The sequence below is a fragment of the Drosophila mauritiana genome, chromosome 3L (genome assembly GCF_004382145.1).
Source record: "Drosophila mauritiana strain mau12 chromosome 3L, ASM438214v1, whole genome shotgun sequence".
Lineage (NCBI taxonomy): Eukaryota > Metazoa > Arthropoda > Insecta > Diptera > Drosophilidae > Drosophila > Drosophila mauritiana.
Window position 1 is genome coordinate 7,250,016 of NC_046669.1, and position 25,000 is coordinate 7,275,015.

The following is a 25,000-nucleotide window of genomic DNA, read 5'->3' on the forward strand; positions in this document are numbered from 1 at the left end:
CACTAGACGGCAAATGCAGTCCTCTATCCGTTCCGATACGACCCGCATCCTGCCAAATCTTCCCTGTGCCTCTGTATGTGTGTGTCTGTGTCTGTGTGCATTTGAAATGGAATCAATTATTTTATTGTGTGATTTGCTGCTGCCTTCGATGCGATGCGATGCAATGCGATTCGATTTGATTTCGAAAGTCAATAGACAACGTCGTCGAAGAGTCGTGGACAAAGTCAAAGGGGAGCTACGCATCTCAACTTCCAGCTCATATGTTATGCAGGGCCAATCCTTTGATTCAGACCAAGCAAATCCGAATGCATCCTGATCCTAGGAGCATGGGAGGCATGGGGCATGGGATACCTTGGCTGGGCAAACACTGAGGCAATCCCGGCACTCCTTCGTTCAAGTTGTGCGTGCGGCTCTAATGGAAATCCAATTGAATTAAGTTAATTATGTTGGCAAATATTTAAACAATAGCAGCAATTTATGCACACCCAACCCGGTGACTTCACATCCTGCAGGCTCTGCAAAGTAGGCTTTAAAATGTTGCCATGCACTGTCTATCATTTTGTTTAATTCAATTGGCTGTGTGCATTATGTACGCCACGTACATTTTCCACCAAATTGTTGCGCAACAGTTGTGCGGGCCATGAAAAGGCTGAATTTTGCCGCGGAGTTCATTACGGCAACAAGTGTCGAAATGTGTCGAAATATTGCAAATAAAGTTGACACATTTGCATATGCCTAATAAAATTTTCATGTCCACACATGGCGGAGTGCATCGCCCATTGCACATCGGGCACGAAATCGCAGTCCACATCCGTGTCCGCACTTTGGCACTTTCCATCTCCACCGGCTGCTTTTCGCCTTTTGTGGGCCACTTTTTACTTTCCGTGCCTGCCAATTTGATTCACATATAAAAATGAATTTATGACAATTTCCGGCTGATGGCTGCCAAGGCTGTCTCGAGGGCTTTATTGATTTCACACAAAGCGAGGGTGGATTTCAAAATATTGAAATAATTCTTAAGAGCATTGGTTGTTGCATTGATAAGGCTCACAATACTACTTCATTTCGCAAAACTTAAAATGCCCAGACTTGAATTAATTTATAATTTTTTCTTTTGTCAAGTTTCCCTTTGTCATTTCTTCCGCCGAATCTCGTTGAAAGGACGAAACTCTTATTTTATACAAGTGTCTTCGTTGGGGAGACTGTATTATATTCTCGTTTCAGTCGCCGATAATGTGACATTGACTATTAAGCAGTAAAACCTACTCAAAGTCGGGGCAGGCAGTGTCAGTAATCAATTTGCAAGTAATTTCTGCGCGGTTCCGGTTGAGTTTTCCTCCCTTTGTGATGGCGGACATGAATAAGTCCGGGATAACATGACACTTGACATTGAGCCGGAGGTCGGCGGGGAATCGTGCACTCGCAATATCAATAAAAAGTTTTCTTCGCTTTTTGCAGAAATGGCACGCAAAAAAAGTACAAATTGTAATTAAACTTTTGCACAATGCAACTCAAACTGTCCGCAGTGTCTGGCAGCAGCAACAAAAAGCCATCAGCTGCATAGCAACAACCAATAACAAAGTGCAAGACGTGCTGCATTTGGCCAACCGTTTGATTTGCTCGGCGGTGCTTTGAATTTCCGGTTTCCTGTTTCCGGCTTAGGAACCCACAGCGAAAATAACACAACCAGCGAATATCAAATAATATTAGAGATACATGATTGGCTTCTAACGTGTTATTTATTCTCAATATCAATGAGCAGTCGTTTAGCATATGACCAAAAAAAAGGATATATAGAAATTCGTGGATATATAGATATATAGATTTTTGACATTTTTGAGAACATTTTGTAAGTAAACAGAAATACTCTCGAAAATCTTTTAAAAATGTATGAAAATAGGATTCTTAGCCATTTGCAATAAGCTCTCTCTGCACTACTCATCACTTTACAATCTATGGCCAGAAAGGATGAGGAAGTGGCCGCCAGGCAGCCATGTTTGTTTGTATTTATGTCGGTTTGCCGAGCAACGTTTTGCGGCATTCAGACATTCAAATGCAGAGTGACTACAGCACGCGGCTGTCACGTCAAGTGGTGGCCCACCTGGAGGGGATCCGATCGGATAGGATAGGATTGGATTGGAGGGGATGGGATGGGAGTGGAACGGATGACGACTGCTGCCTAGAACTGATTGCTTAAGCGGAAATGACTTGAATGCCTTCGCTATCGCCGCGTCACACGGGGCGTATGTGGAATTTCGCACTCGATTGCCTTGGAGGCGAAGTTTTGTGTAACGCGATTAGCGGTTTGCGCTCAACGTTGTTTTGTTTGCTGTTGTGCCCAAGTCGTGGAAAGTCCTGTGGAGCAACACCTCAGCCCGGGAACTCGAAGAACCGAAACACCGGCATCGATTGCAGTAATTGCAGTTGTAGCGCGTCTAAAACTTTAACCGGAGTTGGAAAAGTCATTAAAAACTTGCTCCCAACTTTGGATACGAATTAGAATTTTTGATTAAATTGCTTGCCAGGCGGGATTCTTGGCAATTTACTGCGACAAGATGGGACGAGACAATTAATGAAAAATGCATAAGCCAAATGGCGAATCAATGTATATCGTGACACCAATTGCGAAATAACACCCTCATATACTCCCATACATACTTATGCATGTGGCATCATTGTCACGCCGGATTCGCTGCGGCATTGGCACTTGTATTTGGCATTTGTATGCAAACCGCGCACTAAATTAGATTCTTTTTTACTGCAGCCACTTCGTACGCTTGATGATGAGGCGATGACAGGGTCTCCGGGTGTATTTTCCCGCTTTTCCAGCTTTTCCCGCTTGTGGCGATAAAATGCGTAAGCTCGTTAAAATTGCACGCGACGCGCCTCTTATAATAATGGCAATCGATGGCTGACTGAGGATGCCGGTTAGCTGAAGGATATTGATGGTGCGACACATTGATTTGGCTCTGCAGGATTCCCGATGCGGTTCATGGTGAATCCGAGAGTGGAGCAAAGTAAACATAAAATCCTTGATGGTAAGTGAGTAGCATAAAATAAATAGAATTTGCTGGTCTTGAGCTTGCAACCTGTTGTAGTTTATGATTTCTCGAATAAAAATTAAGTTTTATAGATAGTTCTAAAGTTCCAACACTATTCTACGAATATATTCCATTTGTAAAATCTGCAAAGGACATTCTGCACGTAAAATTCCATATCTAATCCCATTTCTAAGGTCTAAACAATTGAAACTGGAGTCCTTACACGCCCATTCATATTCAGTTTTATAATTGCTTTTGCCAGGGACCAGGCCCGAAAAATCTGCACCCAGAGAAAATAATTTGAATTAAATTCACTGGCGCAAGTTCTCGAGCTTATTATGCATTACCTAATGAAAACTGGGCCAGGACCAAGGACCCAGGAACCGAGGAACAAAACTGGCAGCCGCGTAAGCAAATAATAAATAAATAAATAAACGAAAAGCGCAAATAACATTTGAGAGCCAGATTTAATTTCTAACGTTGAGTGCGCATATTAAAACAGTGAGGATGGGATGAGTCTGCCGCTGGAGGATGGTGGTGATTGTGGTGGCCCGGGGATTTTCCGGGTGAAAAACAAGGGGAGGCGGCAGCAGACAAAAGGCGGAGGAAAACCTTGCTGCGAGCAACAAACAAAGATGATGCGGATATCACTGAGCTCGGTCTGGTGTGTCGGAGTCTGTGGATATTATATGGAAGTGGATATGGAAGTGCAGCGGAAATGCGGGATTCCGGGAGTATGGCCACCCCCGAACCCAAAGACTGCTGGGCCTGGGGATATAAAAATAAACAATCAAAGCGGGCGGCAGAAGGCGTAATAGAAGTTGGCGTAAAGTTGGAGTAAACAATGAATTACGGAATCATGAAAGCAAATTGACTTTAATGCAAAAATCAAATATTTACACAGCGCGGATGCGGGACAAGGACAGTCGTTGCGGCGTTGAATGGTGAGTGGGAAAGAGGAGGCAATGCAATTGCAATTCCCCGGCGAAAGAGACGGCAATAGACGGCAGTCCCAGAGACAAAAGGCAAACAAACAGACAGACAAAACCCGAATGGAAGAAGCAACGCATACAAATCGAGGTTATGTTAGACGTCCTGGCTGCAAACTCTTTCCGCTCTTTCCCAAAATTTGTTTCGGCACTTAAATGCCAATGCACACAAGCTCGGAAAACACACTCATATGCAAGTTTGAATGGAGTTACACAGGAAAAAAATCGACATAAGTTTGTCTTGGAACTTGGAAAACATATAAGCGGGTACAAAAATGGTAATGCTGTTTCGAAAGTTCAGACGAATATGTCAATATGATATGTTATTGTAAAAGTATGTAAAATTGGCAAAAATAGATTTTTCTCTCTGCATAAAAAGTAAGAAATTTCTTTAGGGTCGAGGGTCAAAAGGGGTTTAAACTGCGGGTCAGCTTTTGTGCGGCATTGGATTGGTCTGCGGCGTTTCCGGTTTTCGAGTATACGTTATTAGCTCACTGGGCGTGGATGCGGTCCAGCAGGGTCTGAATCAGAGAACTGCAGCCCGCCACTCGCACTCTACGTCCACCCGATAAACACTCGGTACTCTAGGCACCCCGTGTTTTTTGACACCCTACTTGCGGCAACACAAAATACTCGAGTGTTTTACCAACGTGGTGTTATTGTTACGAGTAAAAAAACCACCCGAGGCCTGCTGCGCAATAAGCATTTGGGTGAGTGGACGCACAGTCAACGATCGGCCGCACGTCATTTTTTGTATGCGGGCTGCAGTTCTCAGGTCATTTTTTGTACGCCTAAAATTTGTATGGGTGGAAGCGTGACGGGTATAAGAAATGAAGGGTAAAAGGGAATACCCAAGAAAAATTTCGTGCTCATGTCTTTGCTCTTCAATGGGTGCCACCCGTTTCGAATCATTGCCTTATTAATTTTTCACACGTCGCTAGCTGAATACTCTACTGACAAATAATCTTACATAAAGTCATTTTTGAAATGAATTTTGTGACATTATGTACATAGATTCGGCTATTAGCATTATAACTATTACTATTATTTTTACTAGAATCTATATTTAAATAATAATAACGTTAATAATATATAATAATATTTAATAAAATATATATAATATATAATATATATATATATATAATAATTAAATTACATATATATATATATTAATAATATATAATATAATAAAATATAATATAATATATATAATTATAATAATATATAATAATAAGATGAAGGGCATATTTTACAAAGTATTCGACAAAGTCTAGAGCCACGCCGAAAGAATAGTGTGTAAACGTATGGAGTGTAAAACGTATGGAGTTACGCATCTTGTCTGTGACTCGCCTATCTACGAGACACACAAGTATTTTTGGAAACACCCGAGTATTTTTGGAAACACCCATGTGTTTAACGGTAAACCCATAAGTGTTTTTCTCACTCATCCCTTTTTAGGCAGAGTGTGATCGGCACCCGCGACGCAGAGCACCGTATTGATTCGGGTGCGCGCACAACGGGGTGTCTTGTCTGCATGTTCAGATTTATACTGTGTGTTTGTAAGTACCCGCGATGTGCGTTGCGGGTAGCACCCGCACACAAAATTGTAGGGTGTGAGTCGAGTGGTAAAAAAGTGCCACCCTTGCAGTTCTCTGGTCTGAATTTTACGATTTCATTCATTTTTGTGGCTGCCATTTGGCGCCGCAAAATATGCAACTAAATTTTATTTGCAGAAATAAAAGCTCGAGACCTTGGCTGGCATAAAAATAATACTGGACAATGCTTTGGAAGTAAGTGTGAAAAATACTTGAAGGCATTCCTTCCAAAAATTTATCAATTAGAATAGTAGCTGAAAAACACAGCACCCGTGTAATAAAGCACGTGACAGAGTGAGGGGACAATAAAAAAAAAACAGACCGAATAGAGTGTGGTAAAATTGGGTGAAAGAGGAAACATCACACAAATCTGAAAACCATAAAAGTGTCGCTTTCAATTGTTACCCCAACTTGGCAACTACAGGCGACAATCGAAGCCAACAAGTGAAATTGAAACGTTCAATGGATAGTGCGGAGTGCCTGAAAGGATGCATGTGGGCAGAGGGGCACGGAAAGGAAACAGGATGGATGAGGGTGCTCTAGAAGCTCACAGGCACAAATTGATGATGATGTAGTGTGTGTGCCTGCAACTGTGTGGCAGGAAGCTCAGCGAGATTTTTTATGCATCCTGACATGGGTTTTGAGAATTTATAGAGGGAGTTCAGGGCCTCAAAAAATTATTTATGCATTAAATATTTATAAGTACTTTTAACTTAACTTATTTTTGGATAAAATGTGAACATAAAATTATATTAAAAATATTAATTTTCACTTTTGATAGAGGAGCCCAAGTCCCCAGTGATTTTTATTCCAATACTTTATTACTTTCTCAGCTCAAATGAGAATGATGCCAGCGATGATTGACACCACGCCCGGCAATAAATTTTTAATTTTCAATGCTCCCCGATAGACTGGGGCTCTGATGGACCCCTGTCCACATCCTTGCCTCCCAGTGAGCTTGTTAAATTCAAATTAGAACGATGCCAGGAGCTGCGCTCTATGCGAGAAGTTGCCGCTGACAGCGAAGATAAATGACACAGAACTGCGATCGCAACAAATTAACCTTGTTAGAGGCTGCAGCACAGGCAAAGGCGGGGCCAGGACATAACTCCGGAGCAGTGGTAACGGCAAGGACTCCGGCCCGAGGACACCAGTTACAAGTGTATGTAATTTTTTATCGTCTGCGACTTTCGACTCCACTCTCCCACTGACGACGACTGACTTATGAATGGCGTGTGCCAAGTTGAGTCGAGACAGAACACTGAAAGAAAGCGTATGTCCTTAAAAATAATAATATACATTTAAACAAATAATAAAATATTTGTGTATCTCTAAGAATAAAGCCTATTTATATTATGCTGATACAATGAAATTTATATGATTTTAGTAAAGATTTATTATAAAAAACTTTGGAACCCCTAAACTGAGAACAAACATTGCAGCATACTTAAGCTTCGTAAGTATTTTTTTAAGTGCCTTGAATTTGCTTCAACTGCCACTGCTTTGGAGTCGATAAATCAGTTTGTGTATCAAATTGAATTCAAGAGCGTGCACATGACACCAGCCCACGCACATTTATCAGCCGATTCAGGCGAATTCTGCGGAGCATGTACTTTAACTCCACCGGTTTTGGGCAACCGCAAAATTTTAATCTCAACTAAGAGCTTACAAGAAAATAAAATCCATCGCCCGTTTCCATTATAAATTATTCATTACGAAAACGCAACCGAGACACGCCCACTTTTTTTTCCTCTTTTTTTTTTGAGCCAAGTAAATGAACGCCTGCCGCCGACGGGCGCTCGTTCGCACCTAATTTGATTTTTAGTTGCTGCTCCTTTTGGTGGCGAGTCTGCGGTCGGTTCGCTTGGCATTCCATCCCCGGCTGCTGCTGCTCCACCCATATGGCATTTGAAACCATCTCGCAGATCCTAGCTCACAAATACAGGCGCCCACACGAAGAAGGACTCGGCAGCGCATCCTGTTTTCTTTTCATTCATTCCGGCGCGGCTGGCTGTCGAAAAAATGTCTGTTATGTGGCTAGAGAATTTTGCAGTAATTAATGGCAACTGTTTGATTAAAAAATTCCACAGCAGCTTTTCCACATGCAGGGATGTGTACGGGTTTAGTTCTAGTTTTCCCCGCCCCCAAGCTGTTTTCCATTACCAAACGCGGTCAAAAGCTGCGATGCTGAATAAATCTATGCAAATTCCAGAGATTTCTTAAAGGCCTTTTTCAAGCTGTTCAAACGTTGAATGGAGCAAAGAAGTACAAATTTGTGAAAATAAATAATAATATTGTTTATATAACACTTGAGAACAATGTCAATTGGATTAGCATTTGCAAAATTTCAATGTTGATTTTTTGATTTTAATCTGAGCTATAATGTGCATTTGCTCAACTCGTGTACTCAAAATCGTTCTTTTGGCATTCATACATCTTGCCGCAGTGAGTTAAATAGAAACCCGTTTATATAAAATTACTGTATACGCACTTTTTAAGGGATTTAATGCCGCACAAATAGCAAAAGATATTACTTTGCTGGATAAACTGGTGGGTCACCATCATGTTATACTTACTATAAGTCTAGCACTATGTGTTGTTATACTAGTTGTTCTCATAGTTGCCATATTTGCTGCGATTTGTCATCATATATTGGCTTTAAACGTGGTGCGTAGATTTGAATTATTCAAAATTATTGTTTTTAAAATATTTTATGACTTTTTCAGACGCTTGTTTTCTTGATTTTTAAGTGTGTAGCAAAGGGTATTATCGTAATCGTTTGTACTTTAACCGCAGAAACAGGTATTGAAAATACTGCCGCCCATTTATGGTTCTTTCTATGCTGGAAATTCACGGTACGTATTTCATTTAATTGAATTAGTAATTATATAATAATAATTAACGCAAAACAGTGTTGCTGTATGATCTTTAATCTATTCTTTTATATACGGCTAACGGAGAATTCAAGACAAGCTGACTAATTCTTATAAAGAGTATTGATTGTGGTAAGGTTTTGTAAAACTTATAAATTCAAAAAATTTGTAACACACATTTGTTTTAGTTCTACGAACGATATATTTTCAAATTGTATCTTGACAGGATGTGCTTTTGTCCCACACTTGGTCTCAAAATTGGACTTTTGCTTATACTACCTATAACGGCAGTAAGTTGGATGCTAATTTGATTGATTAACAAATTCATTCTTCATTTGGCAGGGAATTAATGGTGCTCAAATAGCCAAAGATGTTTCTATGTGGAATTTATTACAGGGATACCATTATATTTTGCTTATTATAAGCCTATCCCTTTCTGTAGTTATACTTGCGACTCTAGTTCCTTTAATCTATGCGGCGATCTGTGATAAAATTCGAATTCTAAAAGTGGTTGGTTTGCATGAGGTTTTACAAAAATCTTTAAGATGAATTCTTGGTGTCATTTTCAGATGATCTTTGTTTATGTAGCAATCGTCGTGCTGAAACTAATAATTCTGTTCGTGTGTATAAGTACTGAATTGAATCCTGACAAGACGGCAGCTCATCCCATATTTATGGTATGCTGGCTCCTTACGGTATGGTTATACATACTTTCCAATTATATAAATATATCTTACCCAAGTTTTTCTGCCAACTGAATAGTTCTTATGTATGGCCGCTATAATACTATACTGGCTTCGGCTACATGACCTTGCCAACGAAGACAATTAGACTGGAATTATTTCTTTGAAATAAGAAAAAGCTAGCTGAATTCGCAAATTATGATGGGTTTTGAAAAACAAAGTATCGCTAATTGTGAACCGAATAAATTCTGTTTTTTTAAAGCAGTCATACCATCGAAAGCAGTGTCATTTTAGGTCAATAATATTTATTCGTATTTTTCGGAAAAGTATGGTGGATAATGAGGAAACAGGAGTCATTCAGAGATTACTCAGCGTTGGGAAGCTACAGATCTACAAGTACATAATCTACTTTGTGTGGGTGGTCAATTTCGTAGGTACTATCATGGAAGCCGAGAAAAAGCCACTACAAAGGTGTTCCCACCCACAGATATTCACCTGTGCGGATGTTTACATATACTATTTCATACTGAAGGACCACATGGGCTGCTGGAATTGTTTGTTCAGGTCCTACATGATAATCGCTCTAACCGTGAATGTCCTAATGGTTCCGCTGCTGATCGTCGGTTTTATCTTCATATATTCGAATTTATCCGGCGAAATACGCATTGTAATTGTTTGTAAACATTATTTTAAAAAATACAGCGATTGCCTAGAATGTATTTCACTTTTGCAGTATGCCACAGTACTCTTCCTAGCAACATGGTTGCAAATGATGTTGACTATTCTGTTTGCACAGCAGTACCAAATTGTTGGAGATGTGCTTCGAATATGGATGAATCACAAGAGTTTGGAATTCTACGAAAGGCGTGTAAGATATTAATATAAGTTAGGTAGACAAGTTAAGCCCTTCGTTTATTAAAAGTGCCAGTGCTGCGGCGTTTTGGGACCTGACGACTACAAGTTGAGCGATCTGAATATCCCAAAATCCTGTTACAAGAATGGCAGTGAAATGGAGGAGGACCTGTACCGATCAGGCTGCTTCACGCACTCCATAAAACCCTCGTCGCCCATCATCCAGGTGATCTCCTTCGTAATTCAGGTGAGTAGTGATCGGTTTCTTCGAATTCAGGCGCTAAAAACCATTTTAGTATGTTTTAGTCATATGTATTAAGGTATTCCTCATTATCCTCCTAAGGAGCAAGACCCAACGCACAAGTATGTGGTCTGAGCGACGCGCCGAAATGTTTGGTAGTGTGAAAAATTGACTTAAAGTTCTATTCGGATTTGGGAAGCAATCCTAAAGAACATCTCTGAACTTTGGGGCTATTTTCCAGCATTGCATGGAACTTAAGCAGCAGATTTTCATGTGAATTGGAGTTTTGGGTGCGGTTTAGAATTCACATTGCCCCGGCCATGAGTTTGGCATTCTGGCGGACGAGACAAATTGGATGATGCTGGCTATCGTCATATTTCACGGACTGCAATCAATAACGATAAACACTTGAGTCGCAAATGCAATGTCCAGAATCCTGTCCAACAACGGCATGCATATGGATGAGCCAATAAAAAAATCAACAAAGCATGTCGGGCGATTGAAAAAGTATTGCAAATACCCCGGATAGCCGGGGATTCGGACACGGAATTGGACTCCAATCCGGACAATATGCAAATGCAGCTAAGCAGAAAATATTCAAGGACGATCCAGCCCCTCCACCAAACGCTCAAGTTTATATATTCATGTTGTGTCCCTCGTCCCGCGCATAAATTTTATTGTTGTCAACATTAAATTCTAGTCGTGAAAAACAATTTTGCAGCATTTGAAAATCCATAAAATATGCATACGAAATTGTCCGCCGGAACGACCAACTTTATGGCTAAATAGTTTGCTCCGGCCCACATCGTTAATGCCTTTTTTATGCGTGTGTTTGGGTGTTGGGTAAACTTTTTAGCCGCCATAACAATAACGGCAGCAAAAGCAACCACACTTTGGTCAAGCTGCTGAAATATCCAGTGCAAAGTTCACAGATAGAAGGGAAGGCGGGATACAAAGACGGAGTCGCAGGCCAAAAGGGTCATGTGGCTCATTAAACTTTGGCCAACAATTTTTTGTTGCACCCCCCAACCGACAAAGAAAAACAGAAAGTTTTGCACTAAATATTTGCGCCCTCGCAAAAAAAATGTAGAGTTGAACTAGGAAAACAGAATAAAAAGGGTTTTTGAGGTGAGTGGCCATGGTTTCCAGGGATTTGGAATGGTTACAACATTTCTTGGCACACATACGCCCCATTAAACGCTAGACAAATGAAATGCTAAGGGCTAGAAAACGGGTGAAAGTGTTGCCATAAATTGATGTTATTAAATTGTTTCATATGGAAACTTCTTCAGAATTAGATTTATGACTGACCGCCTATAAAATGTTTAATCTTAAATTATTTGCTTACTTGAACAACCTTTTTACCTTTGCAACCCATTCCTTAATGTAATTCCAGGAAACAATAATTCGTGCTTGATTCAGTTATAAACGGACTTTATTTCGTACAGACAATTCAACAAAGTGTCAACAAAGGTTGAGATGACCTGACCTAGTATCCCCAGTGGGATCCGAATCCATCGAAGCTAGCGTGGGCAACCACGGCGGCGGGCGAGTACTTCACATAGGCGGCGGGAGCGGCAGCCACCAGAGGAGCAGGAGCATGGTAAACTGGAGCAGGAGCGGAGTACACGGTCTTGGCCACGACTGGAGAAGGAGCGGCGTAGACTGGAGCTGGGGCGGCGTAGACAGCCTTGGCAACGGGAGCAGAGTACACGGTCTTGGCCACAACTGGAGCTGGAGCAGCGGCGTAGACTGGAGCAGGAGCGGAGTAGACAGTCTTAGCCACGACCGGAGCAGGAGCAGCGGCGTAGAAGGACTTGGTGATCACGGGAGCAGGTGCGGAGTACAGGGTCTTGGGGGTGTAGACATTGTTGGTGATGCGGGAGTCCACCTTGCTGACACTGGAGTACGGGGTGACCACGTTCTTGGAGTAGGTGGACACAGTGCCGCCGAAGGAGCGCACCACATTCTGCTGGGTGGTTCCCACGGCATCGTAGTGAGGCTGAGCCACCTTGGCCACCACGGGAATGGAGGCAGCGGCATAGGTGGTGGCCGGAGCCAGGAAGCCAGCACTGGCCACACCCACCAGAGCGCAGAAGGACAACAGGACGTACTTGAATGCCATGGCTAAGATTGGATTAATTGACAATTTAAAATTGAACACTTAAGCTGATGTTTGTAGTGAGCTGCTGTGGCTACTGATGCTAAACTCTTGGCAAGCGACTGTTTTTATAGCCAAAACTCACATATGGCTTGCCAAATTTCACGGCCAACTCGCAAATTATAGTGTGTTCGTATGACAGATTGACTTAGGCCTAAGCTCACCACAAAAAAAAGAAGAAAAAAAACTGGTTCAATGGGTCGACAAATGACTGTGCTCTTTTCTCTCCCTCTTTCCGTGCTCCGTCCCTGTCTTAATTGGAGGCCAGCTCAAGTGCCCCACACCCCAAATGCGAAATGTATCAGGAAAGTGAATTATTTTGAATACTCGTACTATCAGCAGCTCATAAATTTTCCAGCCACGGAGGGGGGCCAACTTTTATTTTCCCGCCGTGTTTTTCCATTAAATTGAGTTCCACTCGAGCAGCAAATATGAGGCCACCCCTCAATAAGGGGATGTTCCTTAGCTCCTTGTTGCTGTCAACTTTATCAGCAGGGGTGTCAGTGGTTCTTTTCTTTTCGGAGTGGTGGCAGTCAGTTGTTTATGATTTTTGTTTGTTTTTATTCCAAGGGGGAGCCGAGAAGTTTTTGTGCCCTTCCAGAAGGAAGATCTCAAGTTGAAATTAATGATCAGGAGTCGGAAAGTTTTGGTGCGTCCTAAATAGCTGTTCAAGAAAGATCCCATATGCATATCATAGTATAAAGTTCCAATATGGATTGGCCATAAATTTAATATTATTTATAGATATATTATAATTCATTGAAAAAAACCCATGTTATTGACACTACGCATAGAGCATCTACCACTTCGTTCTGTTTGCTTTCTCCCACTCTTGTTTTTCTTTTGTTTCGGCCAAGTTTGGAAAATGAATTTTCCTGCTCTGCTGCTCACGGGCGCATGATGAATATTTATTGAAATTACCAAAGTTGACGCTACTCCAAATTGAATTGTGTTGCCAACTTGGGATGCTTCTTACTGCCACAAATTCTGCGCTCTTTTTCCTTCTTCTATTGGCACACATTTGTTTTTATTTTTTGGTTTTTGTTTTTGGCAAATTGTTATTAATTTTACACTGGGGGAGCTGTAGCCTTTTTTTGCCCCACAACGAAACCTAATTACCGCGTTTAATGCATGCCTGCAAATTGGCTTTCAAGCGGTTACGCAGGTGAACTGCCATCGCATTGTGGGCAGTTCAAATTACCAAAAATCACCAGAAAACCAACCAAAAACTAACAGAAACTGGCACGCGTCCGATGCGTATAAAAGCCGCAACATTTTGGCCAAATCAGCATCAGTCGCAGCACAACCAGCCTGCTTTCAACTTCACTCGAGCAAACCGTCCAGTCATCCACGTACTCCAACATGGCTTTCCGCTACCTCATCTCTCTGTGCGCTCTGGTGGCCTGCGCCAATGCTGGTCTCCTGGCCAGCCATGTGGCCATTGCCAATCCGTCGGTGGATGCCGTCGCCTCCACTCAGCAGAATGTGGTGAGGTCCTTTGCCGGCACTGTTTCCAGCTACTCGAAGGCCGTGGACACCCCGTACTCCAGTGTGAGGAAGAGCGACACTAGGATCCAGAACAATGTCTACACTCCTGCTATTAAGACGACCACTTATGGTGCTGCTCCTCTGTACACTCAGGCTACTCCCATTGTGTCCAAGACTTTGGTCCATGCTCCAGCTCCCGTTGTGGAGAAGACTGTGTACGCTGCTGCTCCAGCTCCAGTTCTGGCCAAGACTGTTTACTCCGCTCCTGCTCCAGTTGTGGCCAAGCACGTTTATTCCGCTCCAGCTCAGGTTTATGCTGCTGCCGCCCCAGTTGTGGCCAAGACCGTGTACTCTGCTCCTGCTCCAGTTTATGCTGCTCCCGCTCCTGTTGTAGCCAAGACCGTGTACTCCGCACCAGCTCCAGTTCTGGCCAAGACCGTGTACTCTGCTCCCGCTCCAGTTTATGCTGCTTCCGCTCCCGTTGTGGCCAAGACTGTGTCCTATGCCGCCCCACTGGCCACCACCAATGTGAACCATGGACCAGCTGCCACCACCTACACCCACAATGCTCCAGCTCTGGGCGTCTCCAGCTATGGAAGCTCCCAGACGGTTCACTATTCCCCCGCCGAGAGTGTGTCGCACATGAGCTTCGATGGATTCGGAACCCACTGGGGTTTCTAAATAAGTCTTGGCCTTTGGGCTTAAGCAATTGTTAATGTTTGGTGGTCAATAAAGACGGAGATCGATTGTTGCAAATTAAACATGAGCCGAGTAAAGTAGACCTTCTGGGTGAACAATGGACCAAACTGGTTTCTGCCAATTCATCGTTATGCGTTGGCCTTCTATGAGGTCTTACCTTAAGTGCTGAGGAGGTGGGCGTGGTGGTAAGCGGCTTTGTGATAAGCTGCGGGGGCGTGGCATGTCGTGTTTTATGGCTCTTTAATTGGATTTCATATTTTTCGCACACCTTTCCCCCAAAAGCGAACCTCTGGCCGGCCCACTTGTGCACTTGTTATAATTATTGTCAGTTAATTAACGGATATTTATGCTCGCATAACCGCAACTCCGCATAAATGGCTTACACGCTGGCCCCCCAAGCTTAACATTGACATCTTGGCTCAGAGTGGCTGTGGATAGATATGTGGTACATTAATGGGTACCAGTTAAATGGGTTCAATTGGAACCATTGACAGGCGGCCAAGAGGTACAGTTTAATAGACCGAATGCGTGTTTTGACAGTGATATTTTAACGGGATTACTTGAACAGCAATCGAGTTGCGTAATGAAAGGTAAGTGATAGAGAGAGTGAGGTAATAGATGAAAAGACATGAAAGTAATTAAAGATATGGATCAACTCTTAATAAGCATTAACTTATGGTTCATGATCTTATGAACTTTATGGTAACTCAATAAGTCATCATTCTACTATTACTATACATTTTCTTATTCTAAACTGCACTTAAAATTCGTTTAAGATTTTCTCAAAAATAAGTCAAAATGTTCAATTTTTGCTGAGCCTTCTAAGACATGACACTAATGAGACATGCAATCGAGCTGATTAATTCCCACTTGGCCAATTGACAGGCCAGACAAGAACAATCAAATTAAATGAAAACGTGTCCGAAAAGAGTAGAACGAGGACCCTGTCTTGGAATTTTTGCCAGCCAAATTAGCTGCATTTGTTGTTGTTCTCGGCGGGCGCTTTGATTTGTGATTTGATTGCGCATACGCCCCGTGCCACATGCCAAAATGTGCCAGATTGTCCTCGTCTGAGTTGACAATTAGTCAATAATTTATTTCAATTTCATTTCGCATGCCAAGCACACAAACACACCCCCTGAAAGGAAAGCCTAACTGCACTTTAATTACATTTACATTTTGGCTTGAGATTGTCGCTTTAGTTTTTGCCACAAAAACGAGACTGACAGGGGGGCAAATTGCTGGGACCATCCTGCAATTGTTGCAATGCAATTTAGGTAAGCGAATTTTCATGATTTAAACAACAGCATTATGTGTGGCAGATTGTGTGTGTATGTGGTTGAAAAACTGCAGACATTGTCGCTTTGCCGTTCGGTATTTTGTGTTTTGTCTGACTGGCTGGCTGTGTGTCCTGGTATAATTAAATTATGGCTGGACATAAGACGCATAATAGGTCATAAATCAAATTTACCTATCCCACGGGTCCATGCCGAGCATGACACTCCAGACGGCGTCACAGACACAGTTTCCCATAGCCAACAATGCACTGAAAGAAATTAATATTATTTTATAAAATATAATACTTGGTTAAAAGCTTGATTTGGCTTAGAGACTCTTAATAAAAACTAAAATTGAACTAAGACCCTTTTCAAACTTTAAATTTTATTCTGTGATAATTTTCTTCCGTGGAACAAGGACACATTGTGTACTGGTCATTTTTCCCTCATTTTGATGGACATTATGACGACTCTGTCTCGGCACACAATTAGACAATTGATGCATCTGCTATGGCTGTTGTGCCCGTCCCGCCCGTTTGAATTTACATTTGTGCCGGCATTTCAATTGCAACTTTGACTCCGCCGAACCACAAAAGGGCCGTCCCATGGTCCGGATTCTGTTTTCCTAACTGCGACTATTACTGCCGTACTGTGACTGCAGTTAATGTGTCCTTCTGTCAGAACCAGCCACACTTTGAATGCAAACATTTTCAAAGGCACAACAAACGAATTTGTTGCCTTATTTTCGGCCTACTGTGTTCTAGGCACTTTTCTATTTTCCTGACCATTAATGCTTTTAATATTAAATGATTTTTTTAATCACTGATGCTGCATTGCTAAAGTAGAAGAGAGAAAACCGATCCCAGATCGCGATATGTCATAGAAGTAGACAAAGAGAATACCCTCCCACTTCTCTATAGCATTTTTATGCCACCCAACTGGTGGGTGTATTAAAATTTAATTTTTATATTAAAGACTGTTTGTTTTCTATTTGCTCGACGAGGCGAAACAAACAAGTGCAGCTGGGCGTGGGGGGGAAGACAAAAGCAACTTTAAGGTCGCTTTTTTCTGTTGATTTATCATCACTTTATGCAAATTGACCGCTTACCTTTGAGCTTTATCGCAGCACATCTGTGAAAAGCTTCGGATGAGGGGTTTTCCACTCCTCCGTTTTCCTGCGATTTTCCTTGGCAGTTTTCAACCCCGCCGTTGGTTGGCTGCCACGTGCAATGTCAATGCCAAGCGATTAACATTCAATTAGCTTTTGGCTCCATCAATGATTTTATCACACAGCCAGGAGGTCCTGTTGCTGCGGCTGGTTTGAGTGTAAATTGTGGCAAATTATCATTAGCCTGTTTGGGGTCCACAAACAAGGAGGCGAGGACTCCAGCAAGGACATCTTCAAAAGGTTTTTATGACATCAGCAGCTGTCGTTGACAGATTATTGTGGCGATTATTTTAGCAGAGCGGCAGGACACACAGGACAGATACCAGATGCCAGATACAAGATACAAGACGACAAACAACAAACGGGTTCCAAATGGAATGGGGGCTATTGTGCGTTCAACTGGAAAATGTCAACAGTGTTGTTGGCATTGCTGTTGGCCGCTTTGTCGTTCCTGTTACTCAGCCACATGTGGCAGGACTCGAAGGACCTCGAGGACCTCGTCCTCTTCCCGCCACTTGGATATCTTGCGGCTTAGCACTTGTAAATAACTAGCTGAAGTTGGAGAAGTTGTCACACTTTTATCAACACCACTGGCCATGTAATAAATTCTTATCTGCACTTGGCTGAGTAACAGGTATCTTATAGTCGAGATACACACTAAATAGTGCTCTCTTGCTCTATTTACAGACATGAAAAACTTGTCATTTCTTTTTGGAATTTCGTAAAATTTTAGGATGTGTGTTTGCCCGCCTCTCCTTCTTAAGATCGCCCTGCTGATGGTTATATTTCCTACCATCGTGAGTTACTAACTTTGGTTATTCTGAGCAACTATCATTGATCAAATTCGCAGGCTGTTAATATAATGGAAGTAATTTACAATGGTGTGAACTCGAAAGCCGAAGCTCATCAGATTGCCATCAACTTAAACCTCGTTGCATGCTTCATTGCGCTTCTATCTTTGGCATTTGGAATTTATGGAACGATTATGAATACAATCTTCATAATTCGATTGGTAGGTCCTTATAAGGTTCTTCTGAATCAGTAATATGTATATTCTGAGATTCTTTCAGCTGATGTTCGTGTTGGTTACATTCTGCTTATTCAAGATAGTCATGTGGATAGTGTATAAGAATCTGTCGCCAATGTCAGCGGAGGACGTCACCCACGTATGGTTCCAGCTCAACACGGGCTTATCGGTATCCGCAAGTTCGATTTATAGGTATACCGATCAAGTAATTGATATTTCACTTAACCATAGATAATATGTTCGGTTCTGACGGTGATTTTCTGTATGCGGCTGCATGAGCAAACGCGCCAGTTTCAGTTGGGCTTTTAGCCTATAGATAACTCTTAATTTCTGTATAAATAATTCTTCATTTATTTTTCTGCTTAATACTTTGTAACAAACTTTGTTACATTATAAATTTGTGTATTCTTTTACTATTTGTTAATATAAATGATAAAAACGACGTTGATGCTTTAATATCAATTCTCCTACTTTAATCTTAAAACACCTCCTTCCGTGAAAGTGACCTCAAAGTGCTGATGAAGCTGTTGATATCGGCGGGCGTGGCAATTTGTGGGCTGTGTGGGTAATCAAATTACATGCGGCATTATGGACACCCGCAGGACGATAATAGCAGCCAATAAAGATGACAATGACAAGATAAGCGCCAACAGGAGCAGAGGCTGTGACCCCGCCGGGGTCATCTGTTGGCTCCATTTGCGCAGCTTTAAATGAAGTTTAACGATGCCCACAAATAATGATACTTTGCATTTTAAAACACTTTTCCCACTCGGTCAGAAGTCAGGCAGAGCAAAAGTCCGATGCTCATTACACGTGTTTCACTTGACACTTTTATTGGCAATGGAAACGGACTGGGATGGAAAGCGGAAAAGCGGGTCATTTTATGGCCAAGAACGGATGCCGATAAGGGCATTAAATTTGTTTCAGCCATAAAGACGCTGGCCACATCACTCAGCATTTGGCCAATTACGCAAATAAAAGTACACACCCTTCTTGGATGGAAAAAAAAAATATGAAGCAGAATGGAACGTGTCAAAGTGGTGGAAAATGCAGCAGAATTCAAGGATGTGAAGTGGCTCATTAGAGGTGTGTGTGCGCTGCCCCGAAGCTTTTGGCCGGGAAATCGTGTGGAAAAACGCGCTCTAAACTGACACTTTTACACCGAAATGCTCAAAGCCTTTAGCTACAAACAAAGCCCTCTTTTTGTGGACTGCAATTTAAATGCGAACAAAGATATGAATGGCCAAAAATGAGTATTTCATTTCTTTTTAATTCCCCCAACTGGCATAATTAAAGACGAGGCCTGATCGGCCCCCGGCGATTTTCATTGGTTTGCTGGACTGGAATTTGGGGGGCCATAACAGCATGTCGTCGACGTTGTCGTTGCCGTTGTCCTTGTCGTCCGGGCGCATGTCCTGCGGCTGATTAAAATCTATTAGAGTCAAAGAGATGTAAGACACTAAGCAGGCGGTAGATGCTCTCCATGCCACCGGGTGGCAAGGCATCCAGCGGGGCGCCCACTTGGTCCAATGACTTGCCATGTAAATGACGACGGCGCAGGCTACGCAATTGAAATGCATGCGGCAAAAACTTTCAACTTGTCGAAGAAGGGTATGCTGGGCAATTGGGTTAAGAGAAGGTCATAATATAACTACTGAACATTACAATCAGTAGTATAAATACATACGAAAATGTATTGAAACATTCATTTATTTTAGCTACATTTATCAGTAATTCAGTTCAATGTTATTAATTTTTATATGTGACTGCTGCAGTTATAACTATTATGACTAGGTTAGGGTATTTCGAATGAGGACTTTCTGTAACTTATTTTTCCCCTGCCAAATGTCTCAGTTCTTGTTGTTGTCAAAAGTCGCACACAAAAACTTTGCAGTCCAAAGTTTCCAGCGGAAATTGTGCAGCTGTTTTGTGTGTGGAATTGTGAGACACTTTGGCCTGCTCTTAAATATACTTGTAAAGCAAATTTGTTGAAATATTCATTTAATGGCTGCCACGCCCACTATCTGCGGACCGCCCTTCGCTATCAGCATGTGCAGGGCATGAGCTTTCAATATGATTTTTCATGATTAAAGCGTGTGCCGGGTACGTTTTTATCGGCCGAAAGACATTTGCCCAACGATGCCGGAGTTCGATGGGAATTTTCTTATAAATTGTCGCCCCCCCCCCAACAAATGTGTCCACCACCAGCCCCCCACCGCTACCGTTCAACTTCATTGGGGGTGAAAAACACCCACACACACACGCCGGCGTAATAAAGTGATTTTAAAGGGCACTTTCCCGCACTTTCCTTTCGCCTCGATGGGTATGCGTAAAATTTCCATTTGTGCCAGGCACTCAACTTTATTGAACTTGAAGTAGGGACTGCGATAATGTTTGTCTGATAGAGCGGCGAAGGCACATGTGTGTTGCTCCAAGATGTCCTGGCTTTACAATTCATTAAAATTTCATATAAACACCATGAACAATGGCCAGCGAACGTAATCCATTTTGCAGCTGCAACAGTACAGAGAACAAAATTTTCGATGGGAACTTGTTAAGTTGGAAAAATATATATTTTAATATATATATATATAAAGTCCGCTATCATCGACTGCAACTTCGTTGTAATATTGGTAAGCAAAACTATCATGGCTAAGTAGAAAGTCCTGTTTGCGCTGTGCACTGTTATTAACTGCTAGTTACAAATGCGCCACAATAACGGTATTAAATGCACTGCGAAAGCGTCAAGTCATAAACAGCTCATCAGTCTTGGGCGGGCGGTAAAGCAGCCGCTCCCATTCGCATTCCGCCCGAACGGTAATTATGCGCAACGCGCGACGCCGCTGCAAAAGTTGTGCTATCACAACTCATTGTCTCGGCGGGCAGGAAGTGCAGTAGGAAGTGGCAGCAACAGCAGCCGGCGGCAAAACATGCCACCAGAAGGGGCAAGTTCGTTGTGGGGTCTGAAATGCCTTTGCCTTTTGACGCTGATAATGCAATTTCCGCCAAAGAACCCCGTTTTATCCCCACCGCCACCGGCGTAATTTACAGCCGTGCAATGTTTCATTTTTGTTGCGTCCTTCGCGTTCGTCCTTTTAAAGCCAACTCAGGCAATTCCAGCGGCTCAGTCAACGCAGCTAGTTGCGGCTATTTATCTACATAAACTTAATTGAAAGCATTCAAATGCCTGGACGGCTGCGTGATGTGTCAACATCTTCTGATGCCGCATAATCCCACTCCGGTCCCACTGACCCAATCCCATCACCTATTCCTTGAACACTATAAAGAACTGGTCGCTGAAATTGACTAAAGGATATCCAGCTCGTATAATGAAAATCTTCTGCCGGAAAGTGAAAATGATTGAAACGCAAGGACAACAATTTGAAGGATTTATATTTAAGACAAGTGAGAGCGAAAGTATTGAGATCAAAGTTAGAAGGATGTTACAAATAGAAAATATTGATAGAGACCGAAGGAATAAGGACCCTTTCTTGTAGATAACCCCATATACAGCATACCCCCACTCGCTTTCGAGTACTGGGTATAGCAACAATGAACAATGAAATGAAGGCATTGCGCTTTTTCCAGCTTTTCCTCGCCATCGTCGTCTTTATTACAAATTGGTTTTGTGCACTTACCACTCGCATGTTTCGTGCGCAATTTGCACCACCGAAATGAATATGGAGCGCAGGGGGAAAACTCTCGACAAATGTGCAGGGAAAATAAATTGCGGAACACGAAAAGGTGAGCTGAGGGGCGGAAACGTGTCCAACTCGCCACGTTAACGAAGTGAAATCGAAAGTTTGACTGCGGTCAGCGTTGGCCACTGTCATTGTCTATCGCTTTTCCATATCACTACGAATACATATGTACATATAGCTCCACCAACTCGCTTATACATACATATCTCCCCCAGTGGCTGTCAGATTGAATGGTTTATGTGTGACACCTTTGACCGGTCACCGAGGTGTTTTTCTGGCGGAGGTTTCCGTCGGTCAGACGAAATAAATTAAATTGCACCTGCAAGACGGGGAAACTAAAATCGTGGGCTTAAAATCACAGAAGGACATTTATTACAGCACGGTATCTAGAGAGTATCTGGTTATAATTACTAAAATGATAAGCTCTTTAGTAAGTTACCCTTTAGCATTCATAATTACAATTGGACAATTATAAATGTTATAAGAAGTAGCAGTATTTTTACTAAAAATAGTCATCATTTGTTTCCTCCTTATCTTGAATAAATTTCTTTAATTTCCGGTCAAGCGATAAATTTGAATAAATTTTCAATTTAAAAAATTGCCTTGCGTCAATATCCCACTTTCAAATTGACTCAGTTTTTCAAAAACGATTATGCCGGCTTAGCTTCACACTGAAAATCCTGTTGCCTGATTTCCGGATTTCCATTTTCTTTTATTTGCCCAGCAGAAGTCACGTGGCATTCATAATTCTTAAAATGACGCCATCAGAAATTATGTAGCAATGCTAAGTGCACCCAAACAGCTGTCCCCCACTTTTCCAGGAGGGGAAAACGCTACGTGACCAGCATTTGTCGCTCCGAAACGCTGGGATTTTCCCTATTTTTTCATCTTTTTGGCAGGACAGTAGGGTAACAATGGGGAATTGATTTCGGGTTTTGGCCAAGTGCGAGCTGATTATGGAATTAAAACATATTTCCGAGCTGCGAGCTTAAAACTTTAAGTGCCAAAGGTTGTCGCTGGGCTGCTCAGTACGTGACATTCTTTTGCTTTCCGAGTTTATCACGTGACAAGTTTTCCAGTCTTGCGCTTATTCTCCGCACACCCATTTTCATTTTCATTGTGCGATGAAAAAATAACTTTTCATGTGTATATGTGGGCAAAAGGAAATGAATAAGCAAACGAAACTACAAAGAAGTTAACTACAAAAGCGGACTGTGGAAAGTGAACTTGGGTTACAAAGGAGAAAAGATCGTAGGAGTTTTGGAGGGCAGGAAAAACGCAGATAAATAACATTGAATGTGGAAACACAAGGGAAAAACGAAAAAATAAACAATACGCCTTTTGAAATGCTAAACGTGCCGCACTCACACACACACATCCAAACGTCTGGAGCCACAAGCGTTTTTCACACATTTCACAAGGACGCTTCGCAGGACTCGTGTCCGTGTATTTTTATTAGTACACCATCGCACATCCGTGAGATACGCCGGCATCAGTTTATCTTGTTACTTGCCACCCGCTCAGTGGGAAAAACATTTATCTTGTCGTATTTATTTTGTAGCACATTAATTTCGCTTCGTGTTTCATTCGAAATTGACTTATTTGCATTCGGTTTAATTTGTACGAACATCAATAGCAATCCGAAAAAAATGGAGTTTTGAAGGGATGTTGCGGCTGACACAGCCACAGGTGTTGCAGATGTCACATTTTTGATTGATGGATGGCACACAAAATTATGAGATTTATTCATCAGCGTTTTTTATGTGAAGCGGGATGATTTTTTGAACAACTTCCAAAAAAAAAAGAAACAATCTGGAGGAGATTTATTCCTAAGTTTGATTAGCACTTTACTTGATTTCATTAGGTATTCTTGTTTTTTCATTGAAATGACAAATGGAAAACAATATTCCTTAAAATCCCTAACTTGACTTTTTCAATTAATTTTAAATGTCAATTAAGTGCGCAAATGGAACATTTAGTGGCCAATAAGGGCGATTTAATTTAAGTCACTTAATTGAATAGATATTTGCCAATGCCCCAGTGAATTGGGAACTTCAACTAACGAACTCAAAAGCCAAATGAAATAATATTAGCCACACGGCCGCAGTACGCAGTTCATGGACCACCGACGACAGACAAAATGCATTTTTCATAAAGCAGACAGTAGGGGCATGGGGCAAACATATATACCTGGTTTTCGACATGGCTAGAGATTTCAGGTGGATGGGAGGCACTTTTTTTGGGGGGCGGACTACCTGTAGACGACGTCTATCGACAGCCAGATGCTGGGGCAAGTTGGAAAATGGGAAATGGCCGAGAGCGCAAAATGTCAACCGAAATTGCGATTGCGTTAAAACTCTATAAATACGAGAGTAACATGCGACACAACAACGGAGTGCGGCCAAAAAGGACACGCCGATATGACAACAACACAATCTAATCCGGTTATTGCATTTTAAATGTGCAACACACTGCCGCCCCGGGGGCGTGGCATTCCATGATTTCGCATTAAATTATTTGCCAGCCAATTACTGCCGCCTGACATTGAAGACCCCAGTTCCTGGGTTTTCCTGGTTTTTCCTGGCTTATTCATCCGATCACATGAGAAAGCTCGACTATCGGCGTTTGCAGCTCGTAATGCGCTTATCAGAAAGCCAACCAGCAGCAGAGCCCCAACTCTTTTTCAAATTTTAATGTAATTTAACAGCATATTAAACAGCAGGAGTCTGCGGCCGGAAAACCACAATGCCATTATGCATGCGAGGGTGTGAAGTTCGGATTCCGGACGACTCCTGCAACAGTTGTTAGTCCTTCCCGCAAAATTTCAGTGTGCCACACTTGGCAAGCTTCCAGATGAAGATAGTCTACTTCCAAGGTAAACACACTGCGAAAATTATAATGAAAATGTTTAGGGAATACCAAATATTTAACAAGGAATTAGGCATACTATTAATATTAATTAATTTGGGCAATATCCACTACTAGATATATAGCTAAAGAATATTTGCATATTCAACGATTCACCTTTATAAGATTGACTTGTATATCATAACTAGAAAGATATGACTAGAAAGTAGAGCTACACCTTCAACGAAGTAGGGTCGGTTCTCCTCAAGAAATTGCTGTATAATGAATGGATTGATTTATGTGCTCTAGAAATGAAAGTACAAAACATACCAAAAATATAATAAAATTGGTCCTGATT

The 25,000-nt window shown here is 42.0% G+C and overlaps 6 protein-coding genes across 11 annotated transcripts; 5 read left to right on the top strand and 1 right to left on the bottom strand.

The window, feature by feature from the left end:
- The first annotated feature begins 7,950 nt into the window (after nt 1-7,950).
- LOC117139056 lies at nt 7,951-8,624 on the top strand. Its single transcript, XM_033301166.1, has 4 exons — nt 7,951-8,070; nt 8,125-8,292; nt 8,352-8,480; nt 8,538-8,624. Exons 1-4 carry the CDS (start codon nt 8,008-8,010, stop codon nt 8,604-8,606), a joined length of 429 nt encoding a protein of 142 aa, XP_033157057.1. The 5' UTR covers nt 7,951-8,007; the 3' UTR covers nt 8,607-8,624.
- Nucleotides 8,625-8,702: 78 nt separating this feature from the next.
- On the top strand, nt 8,703-9,348 carry LOC117139059. The gene is made up of 4 exons (XM_033301169.1): nt 8,703-8,788; nt 8,841-9,008; nt 9,068-9,193; nt 9,261-9,348. The coding sequence occupies exons 1-4, from the start codon at nt 8,726-8,728 to the stop codon at nt 9,327-9,329; spliced, it is 426 nt and encodes a 141-aa protein (XP_033157060.1). The 5' UTR covers nt 8,703-8,725; the 3' UTR covers nt 9,330-9,348.
- A 155-nt stretch (nt 9,349-9,503) lies between these two features.
- Nucleotides 9,504-10,973, top strand: LOC117139053 (protein late bloomer). 6 transcript variants are annotated; one of them, XM_033301157.1, is made up of 5 exons: nt 9,504-9,611; nt 9,669-9,854; nt 9,915-10,049; nt 10,104-10,280; nt 10,330-10,973. In XM_033301157.1, the coding sequence occupies exons 1-5, from the start codon at nt 9,510-9,512 to the stop codon at nt 10,444-10,446; spliced, it is 717 nt and encodes a 238-aa protein (XP_033157048.1). In that variant the 5' UTR covers nt 9,504-9,509; the 3' UTR covers nt 10,447-10,973. The 6 variants fall into 6 exon arrangements, with proteins under 6 accessions (XP_033157048.1, XP_033157050.1, XP_033157051.1 ...); XM_033301159.1 differs by having other exon boundaries at nt 10,340-10,973; XM_033301160.1 differs by having other exon boundaries at nt 10,377-10,973.
- Nucleotides 10,974-11,714: 741 nt separating this feature from the next.
- Nucleotides 11,715-12,399, bottom strand: LOC117139054 (cuticle protein LPCP-23). The gene has a single exon (XM_033301164.1). It carries the CDS (start codon nt 12,397-12,399, stop codon nt 11,764-11,766), a length of 636 nt encoding a protein of 211 aa, XP_033157055.1. The 3' UTR covers nt 11,715-11,763.
- A 1,346-nt stretch (nt 12,400-13,745) lies between these two features.
- On the top strand, nt 13,746-14,684 carry LOC117139051 (larval/pupal cuticle protein H1C). Its single transcript, XM_033301155.1, has one exon. It carries the CDS (start codon nt 13,798-13,800, stop codon nt 14,602-14,604), a length of 807 nt encoding a protein of 268 aa, XP_033157046.1. The 5' UTR covers nt 13,746-13,797; the 3' UTR covers nt 14,605-14,684.
- Nucleotides 14,685-17,752: 3,068 nt separating this feature from the next.
- Nucleotides 17,753-18,532, top strand: LOC117139057. The gene is made up of 4 exons (XM_033301167.1): nt 17,753-17,864; nt 17,918-18,079; nt 18,138-18,263; nt 18,326-18,532. The coding sequence occupies exons 1-4, from the start codon at nt 17,802-17,804 to the stop codon at nt 18,401-18,403; spliced, it is 429 nt and encodes a 142-aa protein (XP_033157058.1). The 5' UTR covers nt 17,753-17,801; the 3' UTR covers nt 18,404-18,532.
- Nucleotides 18,533-25,000: the final 6,468 nt, after the last annotated feature.

Coding starts and splice junctions, on each gene's coding strand:
- LOC117139056 (XM_033301166.1), top strand. CDS start 8,008: ATGTGCATTTGCTCAACTCGTGTACTCAAAATCGTTCTTTTGGCATTC. Junction 8,293..8,351: donor ATATATTGGCTTTAAACGTG/GTGCGTAGATTT, acceptor TGACTTTTTCAG/ACGCTTGTTTTCTTGATTTT. Junction 8,481..8,537: donor TTCTATGCTGGAAATTCACG/GTACGTATTTCA, acceptor AACGCAAAACAG/TGTTGCTGTATGATCTTTAA.
- LOC117139059 (XM_033301169.1), top strand. CDS start 8,726: ATGTGCTTTTGTCCCACACTTGGTCTCAAAATTGGACTTTTGCTTATA. Junction 9,009..9,067: donor AAATTCGAATTCTAAAAGTG/GTTGGTTTGCAT, acceptor TGTCATTTTCAG/ATGATCTTTGTTTATGTAGC. Junction 9,194..9,260: donor TGGTATGCTGGCTCCTTACG/GTATGGTTATAC, acceptor CCAACTGAATAG/TTCTTATGTATGGCCGCTAT.
- LOC117139053 (XM_033301157.1), top strand. CDS start 9,510: ATGGTGGATAATGAGGAAACAGGAGTCATTCAGAGATTACTCAGCGTT. Junction 9,612..9,668: donor TTGTGTGGGTGGTCAATTTC/GTAGGTACTATC, acceptor TCCCACCCACAG/ATATTCACCTGTGCGGATGT. Junction 9,855..9,914: donor GCGAAATACGCATTGTAATT/GTTTGTAAACAT, acceptor TCACTTTTGCAG/TATGCCACAGTACTCTTCCT.
- LOC117139054 (XM_033301164.1), bottom strand. CDS start 12,399: ATGGCATTCAAGTACGTCCTGTTGTCCTTCTGCGCTCTGGTGGGTGTG.
- LOC117139051 (XM_033301155.1), top strand. CDS start 13,798: ATGGCTTTCCGCTACCTCATCTCTCTGTGCGCTCTGGTGGCCTGCGCC.
- LOC117139057 (XM_033301167.1), top strand. CDS start 17,802: ATGTGTGTTTGCCCGCCTCTCCTTCTTAAGATCGCCCTGCTGATGGTT. Junction 17,865..17,917: donor TGGTTATATTTCCTACCATC/GTGAGTTACTAA, acceptor TCAAATTCGCAG/GCTGTTAATATAATGGAAGT. Junction 18,080..18,137: donor CAATCTTCATAATTCGATTG/GTAGGTCCTTAT, acceptor AGATTCTTTCAG/CTGATGTTCGTGTTGGTTAC.